The sequence below is a fragment of the Rhea pennata genome, chromosome 27 (assembly GCF_028389875.1).
Source record: "Rhea pennata isolate bPtePen1 chromosome 27, bPtePen1.pri, whole genome shotgun sequence".
In the NCBI taxonomy this organism is placed as follows: Eukaryota; Metazoa; Chordata; class Aves; order Rheiformes; family Rheidae; genus Rhea; species Rhea pennata.
In genome coordinates, this window is record NC_084689.1 from 1,897,962 (window position 1) to 1,918,421 (window position 20,460).

Consider the following 20,460-nt stretch of genomic DNA (forward strand, 5'->3'; position numbering starts at 1 on the left):
GAAGGGAGATTTTGTGACAAATTCTGCAGCCTCTTGAGTTGCATGCTGAGAGCTGCCTGTTGCAATCCAAGTTCTGTTTGTTCTAATTCATTTATTGAAGGATTCTCTAAGGTAGGATTGCCTACTGAAGGATGCCCAAGGTACATCGGGAGATGAAATCTTGATAAAAAGATTTGAGTTGTTTTTTTTAAAAAAAAGGAAAAACAATTTCTTAGGGTTTTGAAAACATTTAGCAGAAGAGTAGCTAGAATACCTTAAGACAATAATTGTCATTTCACTCATCTGCCAGCACGTTGGACACCCACTAGTTTCTAACATAGCAAGGCCCACTTCATTCCGACTCATCTGCCTCACAAAACTAAGAAAAATACTATCAAAAAAAAAACTTGTTTGAACAAACACATTAACACTACAAGAGCAACAAAAGCCACACTAACATGAACATGCCTGTTAATTGAAAGCCAAAGCATGTGTGGGCTGCAGTCACAGCACTTGGCACAGACACATGGACATACACACTAGCCTGCTCGCTCCAACAGCCTTTACGGAGCAAGCTCCAGTACGAGACCCCAGGTTAACTTCTTGGCCCAAGAAGTGGACATTATCAGCACCTATTCTCAAGTTCCTTGTATTAACCCCGAATAAGTTCCCTTGCTGAGAGCTTTCTGCCACAGTTAGCAGCATCAGAACTAGTTCAAAGGTAGATGAAACCTGACTACGCTGCCTTCGCTGCTACAACCGCAATTAAAACAGGTCAAGTTCAGCTTTACACTGTAGTACAGGAAAGCCACTGTCATTAGCACCAAAGGGATAGAAAAGTACTATTCAGTTTTTAAAGTCTCTCCTCTTAGGTGGGTAGGCAGGCATGGACATGTACACATACAAAGTTCTTTCAAAAAGACAGTACCTGGACAAACTTAAAAACAAGGCAAAAGTAAAATCCGAAGAAAAGCTGTGCAGTGCCCTGACTCCCAAGCCGCTGATGCACAGGAGTGCCCAGATTCCAGCCTCTCATCCCAGCTCAGCACCAGGCTCCTAGATGAGCTCCTGCAGTTGTAAACACACTAAGAGCAAAGGTTCAATTCTGAATTGCTCCTTTCCAGCCATTAACTCAAAGCAAAGGAGCTAGCTTACTCACAACAGAGTTTTAAATAGTAAAAGGATGCACCTGACAACACCCTGCTTAAGGGAAATCAGTGGCTGGCAGCTGAAACATCTTCACATACCTGCTGGTTCCAAAGTCTGCACCGCAGATTTTACTGGTAGGAAGCAGATTCCCAGGTGAATGCAGAGGGGAAGCTAAGCACTCAGGACGCTTCCAGAGGACGTATGCTAATATGCCCAGCTCAGCTGCCTGCTCCTGATTTGTGAATCAGGCAGTGTGAGAGAAACCTATTTATTGAAGAGGACAAATCTCTACACAGGTTAGGAAAAAGAAGTCCCTTCTGCACAGGGATAAAATTGTTAGTTGACAGTGAAACTATTTGAAATAGATAATTAACCCAAGATCTAATTTTCCTAATCAGTCTATATTTCAACCTACTAAAAACAACAATTTGAGCAGTTAAAAGCTCAATAAAAAGAGCATAGAACTAGGGATAAACTAAAGGTTAACATGTCCATGCTCCAATACAAACTGGTTTAATATGTGCCCTCTGCAGTAAGAGATCTCGGTTTCCTAAAAGCTGAAGAGATTAGGACAGTAGGAAACGGAATTATCCCTATACATAGGGCACTCCCATGCACAGCTCCTGCAAATACTGTGATTATTTTTTCTGCTAATACTTTTATCAGTCTTGCCTGCATTTAACCACTATACTGAATGCATTAACAACCATCAAGAGGACGTATTATTTGCAAATTTAAAAAGGTAGCAGAAATATCTGGAAGTAATATAGGCTGAAGGCAGGCAAAATCAAGGAATAAGAGTCTAAACTGTCACCTCCGTTTCCATTCTATCATCATGCTGTGAGAAAGTGTCTGAAAGTATTGATAGCTTAGAGAATACTGTCTCACCTACGTGGCTGTGACGGCAGGAACACTTAGGGCAAGCACCATATTTAGGCAAATACAGACATACTGGAGTGACAGCTTCCTAATAGATTTGTGAGGTGTTTGCTTTTGTTCCAAATATTAAAGTTCTGCAAACGACACATTAGCTTTCGTACGTTCTTAGCAGCACTACAGGGAAGGAGCTTCAGGGTTTAATTGTATTCTCCAGAATTCACATTTCCTTTCAGCGTGAGGACATCGCCTTTGTTGTTGCTAAAAGCCCTTATAAAGTTCAAAGCTGCATTGAAAGCAGGCAGCTCTGCAGGTGCTGCCCCCACCTGCTGCACGATCACACCAAAGCTCTTCAGCAACAGTGACAAGGGATGGGACACACTCAAAGTAACGAGTTACTGAACTAATACTGATAATTTGCTACATAGGTCTAACAAGCATATCATAATAGCAGACGGCTGGCTATTGGTTAAGAACTATTAGCATTTTTCCCCTTTATCTTTTAAAAAAAGAAATCTTACAACCTTCTCTCCTGAATCATGTTCTGTTAAAGCTGAACCACTTACTAGATTAAACACAATCAACAAAATAGGACCTTCATACGCACCAGAAAACATCAAGATTAGATCATTGTGATTCTCTAGCAAGCAGAAAATACACATCAGAAAATTCAACACATCATTTACTTTATTCTCCTGTAGCTACTTAATAGCAAAATTTAAGTAAAAAGAGCCAAGTTAAACAAACAAAATGTTATTCAGGCATTTCCCTGCCTACTATTTAGTTACAAGACATTACATGCAACCTCAAAGAAGCAACAGTTTAAGCTAGTTACCAGGAGACAGCTGGGGGCAGAACACAAGTAGTAACCAGCAGGTGCACAGTGCCACTCCCAACGGAGCGCCCAGCTCTTCCGCCTCGGTCACCATCCTGCAGCTCTCCCGCGCGGGGCGGGATTTACAGAGGCGGAAATGCCAAGGAGCCCCAGAGCTCCTCCAGGCTCGCACGCTCTTCTGAAAGTTCCCCCTCTCGGTAAAGAGCTAGAGCAGTTAACATTTTGTTCTAATATTCTTGGTAAAGAGTATTTGGGGGGTGGTAGTTTGCCCTCTCTGGTTTGCACCAGGTTCCTTTCCAGCAGAAGGTCCCCCCACCTCCTCAGCCAAGAACTAGATGCCTCACCTAGGGCGAGGGCAAAGGGTCTTGCTGCAGCAGCACAGCGCGGGCAGCCGCTGCGGAGAGCGCAGGCCGGCGGCGGCAGCCAGGAGAGCGAACGCGGTGGCCCAACCTTCCCCAGAACCCAGCTGAACAGCACGTCCGTGAAAGCCACCTCCTCCTCCCCACGGATGGGAGGTAACTAATGCACCAGCATCAGCGTGGCCCAACTTCTCCAGACGACACTGGGACTTGCATTTAGCCCAACACAATAAAACTGCTCAGTCCTCTGTTCAGACCTAGTTCTGAAGCGTTCGCACAGAGAACAGCGCTGCGCTCGAAAGCTCTGGCTGCCGTCACACCGAGCAAATGTCAGCAGCTGGGGAAGGCTGAAATTCAGACAGAAATTAAAGCACCCTGCCCCCAAACACCCTGGAAATTACAGGACTGACAACTACAAGAGCAGAACTCACGCGAACACACAGGTCGCCTACGCCACTGTCCCACCGCGGTCGTCCGAACCCGGCTCTCAAAGCCGAGCGCCTCATCCCAGCGCTGTTCCGAGGGGACGGAACAGGGGGACGGAAGCAGCTAGACGTAGCTGCCACACATCTGCTCCAAAGCACCGGCTGCAGAGCACAAGTCAGACTCCACACACAGCTGGAAGCATCGTACTGGGATGTTTCCCGTTGGCGCCTGCAGCACACAGGCCCTGGCGAACGCAGCGCAGCCCGATCCGCCCCCCCGCTGGGTACCGATACCCGCGACCTTCCGAAACCCACGGCGCTCACCCACCCGCTCCGTGTTTCACGGGCGGAAAACGGCCTTCCCCAAAGCCCCCGCGCGCCGCCAGCTCTCGGCAACGCCGCAGCACGCGAGAGCGCGTTCCTTCCTGCTTGTCCGAACGAAGACAGCTCTTCATTTAGTTTCTTAGAAGAAGTGAAAGATACAGAGCAGACGTATTGGAAAGGGTTAGACAAGGCTCTTAATACTCATTACACCATTACCGACACAGGTCTGTGATGTAAAACTCAAATCACTTTTCAGACCAGCACTCCCTGCTATTTGTAGTTAATATATTACACAGCTGCATTTTCTTTCTTACAAATTTTCTATGGTATGTATTTGCTTTCTTTTTATGCTATGTACTTTTCTGCAGCTGCCTCTGTGGCAGCCACAAGTCATTTTACTGAAGAAAACAGTAAACGTATTTTACCCCTTTAGGCCTTTATTTTGATAAAATTGGTCAAGCCCACATAAGGCAATATACACCACAGTTAAAACCACCCCCCGCCCCCCAACAAAATAATAAAATAAATAACACAAATGAATATAGTACTTAATGTAGTGTTTTGTTTTGCAGTATAGAAATTCCACACAATGATTCTGTTTAAAAAGGTAAAAATGATTTATAATACACAGTTATAATGTCATCATGGTGCCCGCATAGAAAACTGACATGCAATCCATGCCTACACTGCGCAGTATAAATAAAATGCAACTAAAAATACAAAGAACAGGAACACTACAAATTTTTTTTTTTTTTTTTTTTTTTGCTTTTTTGTTTTTTATAAAGAACATACACACGTAACAAACGCTACCTGCGCTTTCACATTGCCATCACAGTGACAGGGGTTCCATTTTCAGAGGAATAAACACTTTTCTCCTGAAAGCACAGCATACATTTTGACCTACTGTATGATGAGGGGGCTTTCCTCTTCCTTCTGTACAGAGAGGGTTTCCAAGGTGAGTACCATGCTCATAAGGGGCAGATCTCAAGTTGTAGTTATTATTTCTATGGAAAACAGAGCTTTTAAACACAGTTAAGATCTCATTTTTGAGAGAAGTTTAAAGAAGTTTAAACTTGTGCTTTTATGCACACTCAGAGGGGCAGTTCTTTCTCTTTTAATTGAAAGTTCTCCAATAAGCATTTTTGTTGCATGGTTTGCACCAGGGTTCTCAGGCACACTTCTTTTATTAATTTAAATTTAATTGAATTTAAAAAGCAGTAAATTGTACAAATAATTAATAATTTCTTTAATTAATTTGAAGCCTCTTTCTGGAAACTTTTTCCCCTCTTAAAAAAAATAAAAATAATAATCAAAGGTTCTCTGTACAGGAAAGGTTTTGCACAGTTACAGATCGCTGGCAAAGTGTTCACTGACATGCAAAAGCAGTAGTGAGCTCGACAGGTTCGACGCTGCCTGCGGTCAGTCGTGCATGGAGCAGAGAGAACGACCTTAACTCGGCCTGTGCAGATTCATTTGAGAGAGAATGCAGACTACTATGTACAAAGAAAAGAGCCTCCCCCCTCCCACCCACTTACACTGCAATAAACAGCAGAAGTCTGTTTTTCTTTATAACATCACAGTATTTTATACACTGAAAGTTTATTCCTATTATTTTCCCCAATATATTGGCAAATGCAACAGTCTAGCTTAGGAACTTTTTTAATATATATAAAAACATACGTTGTAGGGAGAGGGTGAGATTCACTCAGCAGGTATATTGGGACGGTAACCCTTTGAGACACCAGACAGTTTCAAAAGTATTTAACTGAAAAAAGTTACAAATAATACTTCTTTTTTGCCAAGTGATGTTTTTTTTTTTTCTTTCACTCTTCAGTCTGATCCATCCCTGGATTCTCAGGGCTGGCTATTCCCACGGCTTTCATCCTCACACACATAGTTTAAAATGCAAACAGTACTAACATCTTCTAAAATAAAATAAAAATAATTTGTTCTGACATCACTGGGATCCCATGTTTACATTTAGCAACTTAATAGATTGTTTTTGCTTTAAAATTAGCCTTATGCATATTAAAAAAAATTAAGGGGGGGGATCCCTCTTGCTGGAGTACAGCTCATACATGATGCTGTCAAGAAACTGGCCTTGTGGGAAGCAAAATGCAAGAACTGTTGAAATAACTGCTCCAATTCTCAAAGGGTTAATGATTAAAGCAGCTGTAGCCTGCCCGCTCCTGGGGCTTAAGAGATGAAGCACATTCCTTCAAACGGCCGCGTCACCACTTCCCGTGCCGACCTTCCTACTCCCAAAGCACCTTTCTCCACTTGCCCCGCAAGAAAGGAACAAAAACTGCTATTTCTCTCGACTAGATGGTCCCTAAATTTGACAGTTGCATCCAGACGTGTTGTTTTTAAATTAAGGCCATTTTAAATGTCTACTTACAAGTCTAATAAACAAGATCTCTTATATACACATGTAGTTTAAAAAAAATTAGAAGGTAGCATTTAGCAACAGCTCCCTGTAAAAGTCTCCAGTTAGGAATCCGATTTCCTACTTGGATGCATCATTCTGAAGTGACTCTGGTTTTAAAAAAATAGATCACAAACAAGAATTTACATGCATAAGAGTCAGTTGAACAAGAGAGCGATATCGACAGAAATCCCATCAAGGAACTAACAGTACTGTCAAGGAGACTATGTGAACCGCAAAAAGCATATTCAACTCGCACTGTACCTTTGGCTGTTTCAAAGCAAAGGACTCCAAGTCACTTGTGCCCAAATTACTCTTGTTCTTTTAGGGTATCCTCCTGTTTGAAGCTACCTTTTTTTTCCCCCCTTAAATTGAAAAAGCGTTAGCAATCTGAAATAAGCAGACATCAGGAGTACATGTAATATCGGGCTGAAATCCTGACAAACGTTTTCAATGAAGATGCAGGATAATCTCACAATTTTAAGGGTAGGAACAAAAGAGACAAACACGAGCTAAGAGACCAAAAGAAAAACAGTAACATTTTTAGTGCAAATGGTCAACTAATGGCACAAACGTGAGCAAACACGCACCCAAATTATTTAAGTCCCAACAATGGTTCTGCTCAGCAGCGTCTGCTTGAATCTCGGGACAGAGTCCCGTCCCACGGATTTCTGGAAGCACACAGAAACCTAGTATAACTCATTAGGAGCAGGCCGCCTCCTCCGCGGACCTGCGCATCGCTTGCTGAAAACAGCAAGACGATCCCTCTGGAGGGGAGCGGGGTGGGGAGGGAGGGTAGAAGCGCTGGGGATTTTTTGCTTAGAAGTCATGTAACAGTTGAGAAAACTGACACGTTCTGAGCTAAAACGCAAGTCCAGATAACGCAGATCCCGTCAAGAGAGAGCAGATGTGGAAACACTGGGGGGGGGGGGCAGGGGAGGAGGGACAACAAAACACAACTCGTCTTGAAATAAAAACTAAAATGGCTCTTTTATTTGAGATAATAGTTAACAAAAATATATTTCAATGTTCAACCCCTACCGCATGGAAATGCTTTCCTCTAGCAGGTATTCATTCACCTTACATGCAGGGTATTATGCACTTTTATTTTGTTAATAAAAACTCAAAATAACGTTAATTTGTAACTTCTCCATAATAGAAGGGTCATTACTTATAGGTGCTATTACTGTGCAGATTATAGTGTAATGCATACAACATTTTAACAGTGCCCCTGGCAATTACTGTAAGTGCATTGGGCTCTTTGTTAATCTTTAACAACATTTTCCAAATTTGATAGAGTCCAAGTGTCAGAGATCTGGGAATCATTATAAATTTCAGCCATGACATTTAAGTGAAACCAACCAATTCAGATTCAATGGATGGGGTTTTTTTCTTTTTTCAATTTGCCACTGATAAAGTGTCATTCATCATCCTGTTACACTGCAGCACAGAATATTAATAAGGACTAACAGAAATAGTCTATTATAAATTTAACAGAATCTCAATCTGTTCAAGGATACAGTACTATTCCACTGTAGAGCAAGCTATTTTTTCCCCAGGGTGAAAAAGGAATATCTAAGTTCCTGCCACCCTATTTTGACTATATAAAAGGAAAACATTTAGACTTGCCTTAGGCTTCCTTACTTCTGCTCAACATCTGTTTAAAATTCCAGTTAGTTAAAAATACCTATATATATAATATATATAATATATTTCTGGAATAAAAACACAAAAAGATGTACTGTACAGGTATTATGTAGAGTGCTTCAACTGGCTGTATGTAGTTTAGCTACTTGTCTAATATTCAAATACTTAAATAAAAAAAGAACATAAATAATGGTAACAGAATAAGTAATGATAAGAATAAAAAATAAAAAATAGTCATCATGATTTGAGCCAGGCACTGCTATACAAATGCCCTTCCTGTTGCCCAGGAATCTCTCACAAAGCAAAATTAGAAATGTGCTCTGCAAGTTAGTCTCCTATATTCTTTTAGCTGCTTTAAAATGTTCTGATCCTTCCTCCACGCTAATCAAGTAATGAATTATAGTACTTTTTTGTGTGCTCAGAAATGCTATATATATATATATATATGCATACATATATATAAATATATACATATTACATATATATATATATTTTAAAAGCTTTGAAATAGTGTTTACAGTTGCCTTTTTTCTTTTCCTTTCTTTTTCTTCTTTTTTTTTTTTTTTTTTTTTTTTTTGGAATAGCCAGCTACAAAAGGCTGTTGGGCTGCCAGGCTGCTTTTCTGCTTTGCCAAGTACACGAGTTTGCTCAGGGCATGAGAACAGGCAGTGGGTGCAGGACAACAGTCAGGGAAACAAACCTGGAAACAAACATGGCGCATCAATAAAGGAAGAAGCATTTTACTCTACAAAGCAGCTGTCACAAAGCAGTCAGAGTCAAAATCGCAAAAGCTCCCCCGGCCCGTTCCGGACGGCAGCAACGCAGAGATTTGCTTTCGAAGCAGCGGAGGGAGAGGGGTCAGTAGTCAGAGCTTCCCCCGCCCCGTCGGCTGCTTCCTTCACCACCAAGCAGCCAGCAACAGCCGACGATCCAGCACGCTGGAAAGACGCTCTTTACCCTCGGCTCCGAACCCTCCTCGCCTGCCCGAACCCACCCCCTTCTAGTGCAAAGGAGAAAACTGACAACTTAACGCTGGAACTTCGGTGGGGGGAGAGGGGGGCTCTGGAGAGGAGAAGGCTGATGGAAACTCCTTACTCATTAAGGGCAATGAGTGGATAAGGGGTAAAATACGGCGCGACAGGGAGTAGGGGTCTGTAGCGCTGCAAGCTTAGAACGACAAGCTTTACTCATTGTACATGTTGTACAGGACAGAGCTACTGCTCTCAGTAGCTCCTGTTCTGACAGGACTGACCCATTGGGCTCTCTAGTTCGGCTGGGCTCCAGGACCACGCGCCATCCCCAAGCTCCTGGTGTCCACACTTCACAGCCGGTCCATCCTGAACGTGTCCTCTGTGGCAGGGTCAGTGAGGACCATATCGGGGTCATTCAGCATGTGCAGTCCATCCAAGGTTAAAGGGTCAATTTTTAGTTCATCCAGAGGGAACTGGGAATCCGTATCAAAGCTGACATCTCCCACTCCTGCCAAAGAGCTGGTCAGTTCTTTTGATAAGCTGGGAGGAGACTCTCCTGTCACTGGAGCAAAGAGGAAGAAAGAGGTATTGGTAGGCCTTAGCAAACACTTGTTCTCTAGGCAACACATTTAGATAAAGTTATTGATAAAACACCTTGCAAAAAATCGGGAATAATTGTCTGAGTTAAGACTGAAGCTCAGATGAGAAAAGTCTATTCTTAGGTCCAACTGGATGAATTACAGATTTGTCAGCGATCTCAAAATCATAATAATGACATAATACAAAGGAAAATTCACATATGTATATTTTGTCCTGCAAACTAGTGCCACTCCAGTCTCTTCTCTCCCATAAGTTTAGGAAGAATAACCCTAATTTATATGATTCTAATCAGCAAGAGACATAGGCTGAAATAGGGATTGAACTACACTTTTCTCAGTGATCTGAGCAAAGATTGTTTCCAAATGTCCAACTGTGACCAGATTTGCTACCATATGCGACACTAAGAACTCCTTTGCTGGCAAGCTTGAAGAGAGCAGCACAGCTCAGCTTCGACGGCTCCTCTCACATTGCGGCAGAGGATGCGGTAAATTCAGAGGCAGGGAAAGCCTGCGAAACAGTCAGCGCTGCCACCGCTCGTTCTACCTGTTTGCTGTGATCAAGCAATAGCCGTCAGGCTCCAAGGCACTCGGGTAATAACGCCTGACCAGTAACACAAACATTAACACACAGTAAAACAAAGCAAGACCCTTTTCCTTTTTTGGCTCATTGCTAGTGGTACAGTGTGAAGACTAAATCCAAGAGCAGGAAGGTATCACTTGTCTGTTAAGTCTATGACTTTCTTACCTGTAAGAATAATGTTGGGGATGTTTCCATGGCTGGAGTAGTTCAGCTGCTGCGAGTCCTGTAAGCTGCCATGACTCCCAGTAAGTCCCATCATAGCTGCCTGGGAGTAGTTAAGGGTGGAGCACGGGCTGTACAGGCTGTTGGAACTAATGGCGTTTTCTATCATATTAAACTGTTCAAGCTGAAGATCAAGGTACAAAGGAATTATTATTTCTAATCATCAGGGTATACAGCAAAACAACTTACAAGCCTCAAGCATGGGAAACTACATTGAGAAAGACAGGCAAACAAATTCATCTTTAGGTTTTGTTAATCAAAGTATGGTGTCTTTTCCACTTAACTTTCAGAATAGTTCACTGCCAAATTCAGAGTGCAAGAGAATGAGGGAAGGTGGATGCCAAAACAAAGCCGTTGCTTTCAATATTATAAGAACAAAAGAAAAGATGGCTTTAAAAGAAAGTTTTTTAAAAAAAAAGAACATAACTTATGCTATTAAACCAGGTATCTGCCCATAAAGCATTATCTCTCAGAAGCCATCTCATTTTTTTCTGCTACAAGAGCATATTTAACAGTTGAATGAACAAATGCACTGGCTGGCCAAACGAGCAAAGGCATGAGTCTGCTCGTCAAATTTTGGTATGATATACAAGTTGTTTGCCAATTTCGGAAGTACATATTTGTTACCACCTACAAGCGAAACACTCCCAAATGGAACAACTGTCAGAAATGGTTTTGTTATTTTTATTATTTTTAATTCAATCAACTTGGCAGAACACCTTCAAAAACATTTGCTATAATGGCTAAGAGTGGGGAAGAGGAAGAGAGGAGGGGGGAAAAAAAAAAAAAGAAAGAAATAGGAGTACCTGAGTACTGCAAACTAAAAATATGAACAAAACGTGATCCCACATAAAATAATCAGAAGCTGAATTATACTATTTTAAGCTGAAAGTGGCCGAAATATAGCTGAAAATTGGAGATGAATTTGCTCACCTGATGGGATAGGGCATTAGCCTGCCTAGCTGTCATCTGCTGATCATAATAGGAGTCACCAAATACACTCCCCAGAATGGAAGAATGCTGAAAACAAAACAGAGTCTTTATGGTGCAAAAGTCTCACAAACAGACGTTCCCACGGTATGCAAGTGTCTCGCACCTTCCAACCGATCCACCTCAAATTTGGTTAGAGATGCTCTTTATTTTTAACAACCACTAACCACCAACAAATTCATAAAACATTCAATATTTCCCTCTGAAACATGAATCCTTAGGTAGTATGCTGCCTTCCATTAAGCACAGAAAACAGTCAGGAAAACCCAACAAACTTCCTCACAGAGGACATACAACATACAAAACTTCTGATTATGAATGCAGACGAGTGTGCTAGGTGACACGAGAAATAAAGATCACGCCGCAGCTCTGGCTCTTTTTTCGTGAGCTTTGATTTTTTGTGAAAGACAAGCCCCACACAGCGCTCAACCGCACGTTAGAACAACATGCAATGCAAAGCTTGTCACCAGCCCGCGGGCAGCGGCCAGCTCGCTCGCTGCAGCCCAGGGTCCATGAACAGCCAGCTTAACTATGACAACGACATGCTAAAATAAAACTGACGTCGTAAAGTCATTTCACTTTAGCTGCAGATCAGAAAAGTTAACGAGAAAGCCTGGAAAAGCATGTTATCAACGGCTTGAAGGCAAGGATCCCGGGAGGAATTCCACAGCCCTGCCAGTGGCACTGCCCGCTCTAGCCCAATCTTTATTCTGTTGCTTTCCATCATTCATGAGTTATTCTGAAGGTGACCAAGAATTTGAGGCCTGATACCAAAGAAAACACCTATGTAAAACTATCAAAAACAAATTCTGAAATTCCAGCTGAAAAAAAGAAATAAATCTACTGCTGAAGAGAGTCTCCACAAAAGCCAGTGTCTGTAAAAGACAATCGGCATGGAAAGTTTGCATCAGTCATGGGGAGAGAAAAATGTAAATACCTTGCATAGCATTTTCCAGCTGTTTTGTCTACACATTAAAAAAAGACTAAGGCTACAAATTTTCTCCTTAGAAAGCTATGCAGCATATGAAATTCAGCAAAAGCCTAGTAAATGTAAGAACAGAATTACACCAACCACCACAACTATCAGCACTGAGCACAGCCACGGGTCAAGGTACTCAAAAACACGGGACGACGTCCACAGCCGCGGACACAAATGTCATCTCGACAAACAACATAAAACTGCGTTTTAAACATTCTCCCCCTACATCACTAGTCTATCTTGATATAGTTTATCCACAGGTAGCAGGCAAGGAGGGCGGAAGTCTTGTACACGAAACTAAACTGCCAGCACCCTCTGTAAGGGGAGACTATCATGAACACGTTCTTTTTAAAGCAAACAAAACTCTTCCCACCTTCAGGCAGAGGCTTCAGCTATCACATTAAATAGACACTTTAGGACAAAAGAGACACCAAGGGACCAGTTCATAGCCCAAGAGATAGACTCCTTGGGGAAAGGTCGCTGAAAGCTCAGGACATGCGGCAGGCGCTACCAAACTCCTCGCTGAGCGGAGCCTACTTGATCCAAGAACTGCTCTGAGCATCGCTACGAAGCATTTGCCACCATCTGCATACGAGGGCGCGGATACAGTGTGAACGCACTTTGAGAAGACAGATATACTACAGAACAGCGCTGCTGGAAAATGTCAGAACACTTAAAACAAGCCTTAAGTACCTCCACGGCGCTGCATTTAAAGTATGACATTGGCAGAGTCAGAAATAGCGGACACCAGCCTGCAAATCGCTGTCAGAGAAGAGAGTCTGAGCCAAGAACAAGATTTTACGGACAAAAAAAAATTCCTTCACTGGATTCACTTGACTGTGCATTTATGAACTGTCATAACTATGATCACAGAATAATAATTATATCCCTGCAATTTAACACTCTACTCAATGACCTCTTGAGAAACAGGTAAAATGGAAAATTCTTTTAACTGGAACTGGTCTTCCAATATATCATCCAGTATTCAAAATTACTGTGGCTGTCCTATCCCTAGTATGAGATAAAGCTATGAGGAAGTAATCAAACATCACAAGCAAGAGCCACATGGTATCTGATAAGAGAAAAGCAAAGCACTACCGCAAAACTATATTTCAAAAAAAACACATTTTTTCTTCTTCAAACCACATCTTACTTACTGCACAGTTACAGTTTGATCTACATATTTAATAGCTACTTAAACTCCATATTACTCAGCCTGCTTTTTATACCACAAAAAAAAAAAAGAAAGAAAAGAAAAAAGAAAAAGAAAAGCAAAAAAAAAGGTGGAGCTAGACTGCAGAGCTAGCTCAAGCAAGCAGATTAGGACTAGCCAGCTTAACGCCACCATGGCAAAATTGTCCTCATCTTAAATGGCAGGCATAGTCTCCAAACTGCACAACGTCCTACTGCTTTCCAATGAAAAATCTGCACTTCAGGATGTCACATACTGTGAAGCAAAGCCAGACCAGACCAGCATTAGAAGCATCACTGCCATTCAAGAGCTCCAAACAGCACCGAGGTAATTTTTTTCTTTTAATCTGTGCTATTTCATTTTTACAGGAGCTTTTCCAAAGTAGCGCACAAATTAAAATTTTTGTATTCCACTAAGCATTGTTTCCATCCTAAGAAGTTGGGTAACATGAAAAATAACAAACAGTAGGACAAAATCTATTTGTTCAAGTCCACATTAATAACTCTTAACAAAATGCAGAGGCCTGTATTTTTTCCTCTGTTCTAAAGTATAGCAGTTATTACAGTTGTAAGCACTGAAGCTCCCAAAGGAAATCATCTGGAAACATCATTACTTCAATACTTCAGAGTCCTAGAATAATTTATCAACAACTCTGTGAAAAAACACCTTGCTAACACCATTGCCTACAAAACACTAGATGAGGTCTGTTTTGTCAACAGTACATCTTCTTGGGTTAATGAAGTGGTGACTGGAAGGAAAAAGAAAAAAAAAAGAAAAAAAAAAAAACCCCCGAACCACAAAACCCCTGGCCTAATTTGTTAGTCTGAAAATACATACCATATTATCCAGTAATCAGTCATCCTACTGAAAAAGCAATTTTCTATCTAATTGGAACAGTAGGCCAGGTGTTAGAGGAGAAAAGCAAAGTAGTAATAAACAAGCCACTGTCAATGAAAAGCCATGCAAACACAAAGCTGAGAACTACAAGCAGAGCTTTTCAATTCATGTTTTAACAGGAAGACCTTCATATAACAGAAACAAACATCTAAAACACAAGAGCAAATAGATTTGGAGATGTGGAAAGATGAGAAATAACTTCTGGTGAATGAACCATACGTGATAAAAATCAAACCACGGATTTTATTTTTAGAATGTGTCATTCATATCATATTGATATGCCACAAAATGATTTAATCTAAAATTAATCAGAGAAACAGGAGCAAATGGAAGACGCCTACCCGGTCACACCTACTTTATTCCACTCTTGTCAGCCAGTGCCAGACTGTTCCCGAATGGGCATATTCTGATGTTGTAACCAATCTGCTTCAGTCTTGGCAGATTATTCTGTTGTCTAATGGATCTTGCTATTTGGACGCTGTCCCCATAATCATAACCTAGATTTTTCTTCCAATCTGTTTTTTTCTTTCCCCTTTGCTTCTCTCCACACTTAGTATTTACAGTCTTAAAAGGTCCACTGCCACAGATAGCTCTCACCACTACCACTTTTTGGCTCACTGATGGAGGCAGGAAAGCTGTACTATTTTTAATTTATCAAAAAAAAAAAAAAAAAAAAAAAACAGCAAAAAAAAAAAAAACCCTATTTTCTAGTGCTTCCATTTGGCTTTTGCTTAAAGCTTCTTTTCAGAAGACGGTATACATTTTACTAGTTCTCTAACTAAGCTCCAGCATTAGCTTCTTTATAAAACTTCTATGAAGTGTTTTGTAACAGTTTTCCATATTTGGAGATATTTAAGAAGCCAGTAATAAAAGCAAGTAAAACAACTAAATCCTCTTCCTTTCATACATGAGTTAGTGTCATGCCTGAAAATAACAAAACCTAAGCAAGAGTCCAGAGGATAAAATAGGGGCAACAGGAAAAAATACAGCCAGCTCTGCACTCCACTGGAGAGTGCTTGCTGCACTCCAATACTTTGGACTGGGCAGTAGCATCAAGCCTGTGAACAAAATCAAAAAATAGTTATTGAGAAGTCAAGGGGGAAAGGAAAAAAAAAATCAAAACAAAATCAAGTTTGCTGCCCAAATGTCAACTGGACCTGAGAATCTGCAGCAGGACTACTAACAGCTTTGCTCTACATAACAGCCTAGACAAGTAAGTTTGCTTGTTTTCTTTGAGCCACACACAGAACACAGCAGAATTGGCAGAAGCAGGCAGAAGAAAGAAGTTAAGAAGCAATTAAGCAAGGGTTAAAAAAAATCCAGACAGTCCTGACACTCAGATCTATTACTGAGCTTACCAGCGACCTGTCTCTGGCTAATGGCAAGGAGAGACGAAGCTTCTGCTTTGGAACCATGAAGGGGCAGCACTTATTTAGATAGGATCTTCCTTACAGCCTTCAACATTAAATGATGAAACAGAAAATGTATTTTCAGACTCTGTTGTGATGCTCCGTAAGAATTTCCTGCACCTTGTTACTACAGGCGGGATTTCGAAAAAGGGTAACCATATGCATCTATTCTAGCAACATTAGATTTTTGTACTGAAAATGCATTGAGCTCCCTTACATTAGGGGTACCCCCAAAGATTGCCTTGCTGTTTCTTAATTGTCTTGCAACTGGCAAACAAAAATTCCCCATCACAGGCTTAAATACACATCAAATTTGATTTATATATAGGACTAGAACTTATGAATTTAAATTTATTGAACACAGGAAGAACAAACAGCTAGCATGCAAGAAAGTAAGTTTTCTAACCGATTACTTTCAATCCATAAAACACAGTTGCTAATTTTAAGAGTATTTGCTGCAGTATTTTCTTTCAAAGTGCATGTTTCCTTGTAAAAAAAAGGTCCTGCTTTAAAGGCACTGGGTCATACAAGTGATATTTAGCGCAACAGGAAGTCACAGGAGCCACTCGGCAAGTTTCCATCTCTCTCTCCCCCACCCTCCCAACCTTACCTGTGAACCCCTAAAGCCATGCTGCTATTGAAAGGGATCTACCTGGAGGTTTTGTCCATGGTACTCCCAAAAGGAATAACCGGATTTTAATACTGTTCAAATAGTTGCTTTGATCAATTAAAAGGCAATTCACCAGCTATTGAAAAACTCTGGATCTGTATGAAACTGCAAGCGAGATGAGACATCAGTAATGCATGAGGCACATACAATTACAGTGAGACAACTATGGGTCAGTAATGGAGAGACTCAACTAAAAACAAACATGAGAAGCAAGGCCTGTGGAAGCACAGAGTCCCTTACTTGAGGGGAGCTGCCAGGAGAGAAGCCTTGATTGGAGACAGGAGAGGTGGGAGACTGGTTGGCTGGGGATCCAGCATTACTGCGGTACTGCTGGAGTGAAGCCTACAGAACAACACAGAATTAAAGACCATGGCATTGATGAAAGGTTGGAAAATTATACACTTCTGGTGTACAGCTTGAGGAAGCTGGGAGAAATCATCATCTTCAGCAATTCTTGTATATATATGAAGACACTAGCACTCTGAACAATGCCACAAAAAAGAAAGAGTTAAGATATTGTGGCATGGTCTCATGTCTGATTGGACATCTCTAAGAGCAGGGCAGTGCTGTCATACAAGGAAAACGGCTGAAATCTTTCCTTCACTATTTTCAGTTGTGTTCAATTAGGAAAAAAAAAAATCTGTTCAGCCAACAATTTATGGAAAAGCAGTCTCCAAATCTGGGAATAACTCAAAAGTAAGGTCATTTACCTTAAATTCAACTGCCATACCCAAACATTCTCCACTTCTGTATAGTTTGCTTAGAAAATCCTTAATATATTATTTCCCCTAGTGTTAAATAGCCTGGGTGTATTATCTAGACTCAAGTATATAACCATAAAGACTTAAACATTGTCTGAGAATTCACACTGTCCTGTAGGTTTATATTAGCTATATTAACACTGTTCTCAGTCTTCCTACGAATAGATTTTCAAAGATTTTCCTCTTTTTTGGGGGCAAAGAACCCTGGATTTGAACAAATCAATAATCTTACTGGCATCTGAATAGAATGTCCCCTAATTAATGCAAATAGTAAGTAAAACTCTTTGTTATATTGCCTTTAGAAATTAACAGATGATTGAGGAAAACCTGCAATTCAATGCTTTCTGACACTGAATTCTGTGGCTATCAAGAAAATATTTCTTACAAAGTTTTATTATGCATTATTACTGCCCTTTAAACAGACATCTGAACTACAGCAAAATGAATGCTAATATCACTTTAAAAAAGAAGAAAAAAAAAGCTGTGTAAAAGTTGTCAGTGAGACCGCACCACAGCTCAAATGGCTTTTTGAAAAATCTAATTTAAGTTTACTTATATCCAATCTCAGTTGCTTTAAAAGATAAGCAGAGGACCCTGAAAATTAAGGTCACAAAGAAGTTTAGGATGAGGAAAGCAACACAGAAAGCAAAGAATGAAAATCAGAATAATCTGTATCGGTGACTCTTGGTAACTATTAGAATTAAAATATTCAGACACATTTGAATGGGTAAAGTATCCTTTCCACTGCTGGATTTGTCCTTTCTCTTTCCCTTCTAATCCTGAAAGGGAAGCAGCTTCTTTCAAGAAGCATAAACTTAAAATCTCAACCCCAAATGAAATCCATAATCTAACACTCAATCAATAGAGAATGAATTCTCCTCATTACCAAATCAGTTACTGTCACTACAACACTGCTAGGAAGACACAACAGGTCAGACAACGAGATCCTTTAGAGCTGAGCGAACATCCAGAGAATGAACCGTAGCTTCCTCCCTGGCTAGCCTGTTATCCTACCCTGCTTTGCATCTTGGATTTTCATATGTAGAAAAAGACAGAACAATTCACAACAGACCACAGTAAATCAAGCATGAAAAAGAAAAATATCTGTCTGTAAATCATCACAATATGTATTACACTCCATTCCTTAGGGCGATCTGGAAGCAGGCATCACAAACCCAGTTTTGAAGATGATAATGTATGCTACAGAATTCCTTAAAACGGAAGTGTTCTAAATACAGAAAGTATATCCTGTGTCTGATTTTCTCCAGCTTTTTGAAAATGCTTGTTAGCGGGTTTACTGAAGTTCTTCTGTTAACCCCTTATCTTGAGTCTACAGCACTCTATGCATAACAGAGTGTGTTGGGAGCAATCTGAAAATGCATCTATGCAACAGCAGCAGCAAGATGTGAAAAAAATACCAATATCCAAGATACAAGCTAGTCTAATCAAACATACTGGGTCATAAGGGGCACAGTCTGAAACTATGGCCACCTTAAGAGTATACTAAAAATCAAATTTTAATCTTTAAAACACGTAAAGATTGATTCAATCCAGCCCATTCCAAGCCTTCTGCAGACTCCCTCCAAAAGTACTATAAGGGCTGTCCAGTTTGAACTCTGACACTAACCCTGTTCACTACCACGTTTTCTGAACAAAGATTCTATCACCTTCAGCTGCACCAAAGCTTACCGAGTTGATATCTATTCCCATTGACGGTTGGCTCTGGCTACCTGGAGGCGACTGTGGGATGGTAGAAGGTACCGTGACGGAGAGTGGGGGAAGTTGTGTGCCTCGCTGTAAACCAGAGGTCTGCATTAAAGGAGTATTCTGAGGCAGGGTGCTTGCCACCTGGGTCTGCTGCTGTTGCTGTGAAGTTGTCTGCGTAAAAAACGGATATGGGGGAAGCTGCTGTTCCAAAGACAATGCATCCATAGTCACGGCCTTAAAGAGAAGAAGCAAAATTATGCACGCTGGCAGATAATTCCCCTGAATTTTCCCCTAAAAGTTTCATACCAGGTAAACAGGACAAAGCAATTCTGAAAGTTATCCAGTCTTGCATTTAAAAAATATAAACATTTTTCAACTAAAACAAAATGCATTTACAAATATGTTTAAACAGTCAAGAACGTTTCAAGGGACTGAGTATCACTTTCAGGGTACTATAAACTGTCTAAAAGCCCAGCTGAATGTCTAGACCAGGAATTGACAACCCAGTCAGTCATGAAATCGTACATCTGAAAACAAACTTCAACACTTCATTGAGCTTCTCACATGAGTTAGAGAAATGTCTTCCAAATTTCAAGACTAACTTTGGGACAGAGTGTCCCAAAGAACAGAGTGTCTTAGTGACATTTGCCAAGGTTCTAGAACAGTGAAAACAAAATCCATATCCTCTACAAACTTACTTCGTTTTTTTCCTTTAGAAAAATACAATAAAACATGGAATTAATGAACATGTTTAAAGAAAAAAGTTATACAGCAAGAAAGATGAGGTTATAGCTAGCTTCTCCTAGGCAGAGGAAAACAAAATCCACTATGGTCTAAAATTTTTGTTCTCCAAGCTCCTACCTGAGTAATTGGTGACAAAGGGGAAAGCGTAGGAGACATTTGCTGTGACTGTGGTCGCCTTGAGTCTGCACTCAATGAGAGAGGACTGACAGCTGGCTGACGGTGCTGCTGGGAAGGGGCTGGCGTTGTTGTCATTCCTGTCAATAAGGAATAAACCAGCTTAAATGAGAACAGAGTAACAGATTACTGATACTTGTATAGCAGTAATCACACAAACTATGAAAAATGAATGACTGAAGTCTACAAACACTTAATGCAAAGTGTTGAATGTGCCTATGTCAATTAGGATGAAGCTCTGTCGATAGCTTGCAATTCATTTTGCCAGACTTGAGAGCACCAGGATGAGAGGAAGATCCCTGCAGTTTATCCTGGACCAAAACCAGCCACAGTTGTTCAGGTTTGTGCACAGATATGGAAACTGAAATATGTATATCAGCTTCCAAACTACTGAGCTTCCTCAGTGGTTTGTGGAAACATATTTGCGACTGCAAAGGAAGAATATGAAGAGCGAGAAGCGGGTCTGCAGTACGGACCATTCAAAAATGGAAAAATCAGAACTTCACCTTTAGATAGTATCTGTATAGATCAAATTAAAGCTTCTCT

At 40.8% G+C, this 20,460-nt stretch overlaps 1 protein-coding gene across 3 annotated transcripts in view; it reads right to left on the bottom strand.

Annotated features, from left to right (window-relative positions):
• Positions 1-7,337: 7,337 nt before the first annotated feature.
• Positions 7,338-20,460, bottom strand: part of CRTC1 (CREB regulated transcription coactivator 1) — a 44,677-nt gene continuing 31,554 nt past the window's right edge. For 2 of the 3 annotated variants that reach the window (XM_062596514.1, XM_062596516.1), the window contains 6 exons: positions 19,858-19,994; positions 18,979-19,230; positions 16,769-16,870; positions 11,325-11,411; positions 10,335-10,515; positions 7,338-9,552 (listed from right to left, as the gene is read on the bottom strand). In XM_062596514.1, coding sequence (XP_062452498.1) covers positions 9,341-9,552; positions 10,335-10,515; positions 11,325-11,411; positions 16,769-16,870; positions 18,979-19,230; positions 19,858-19,994 — 971 coding nt within the window. In that variant the 3' untranslated portion in view covers positions 7,338-9,340. The remainder of the gene's footprint in view (positions 9,553-10,334; positions 10,516-11,324; positions 11,412-16,768; positions 16,871-18,978; positions 19,231-19,857; positions 19,995-20,460) is intronic. The other variant, XM_062596515.1, reaches the window with a different exon arrangement.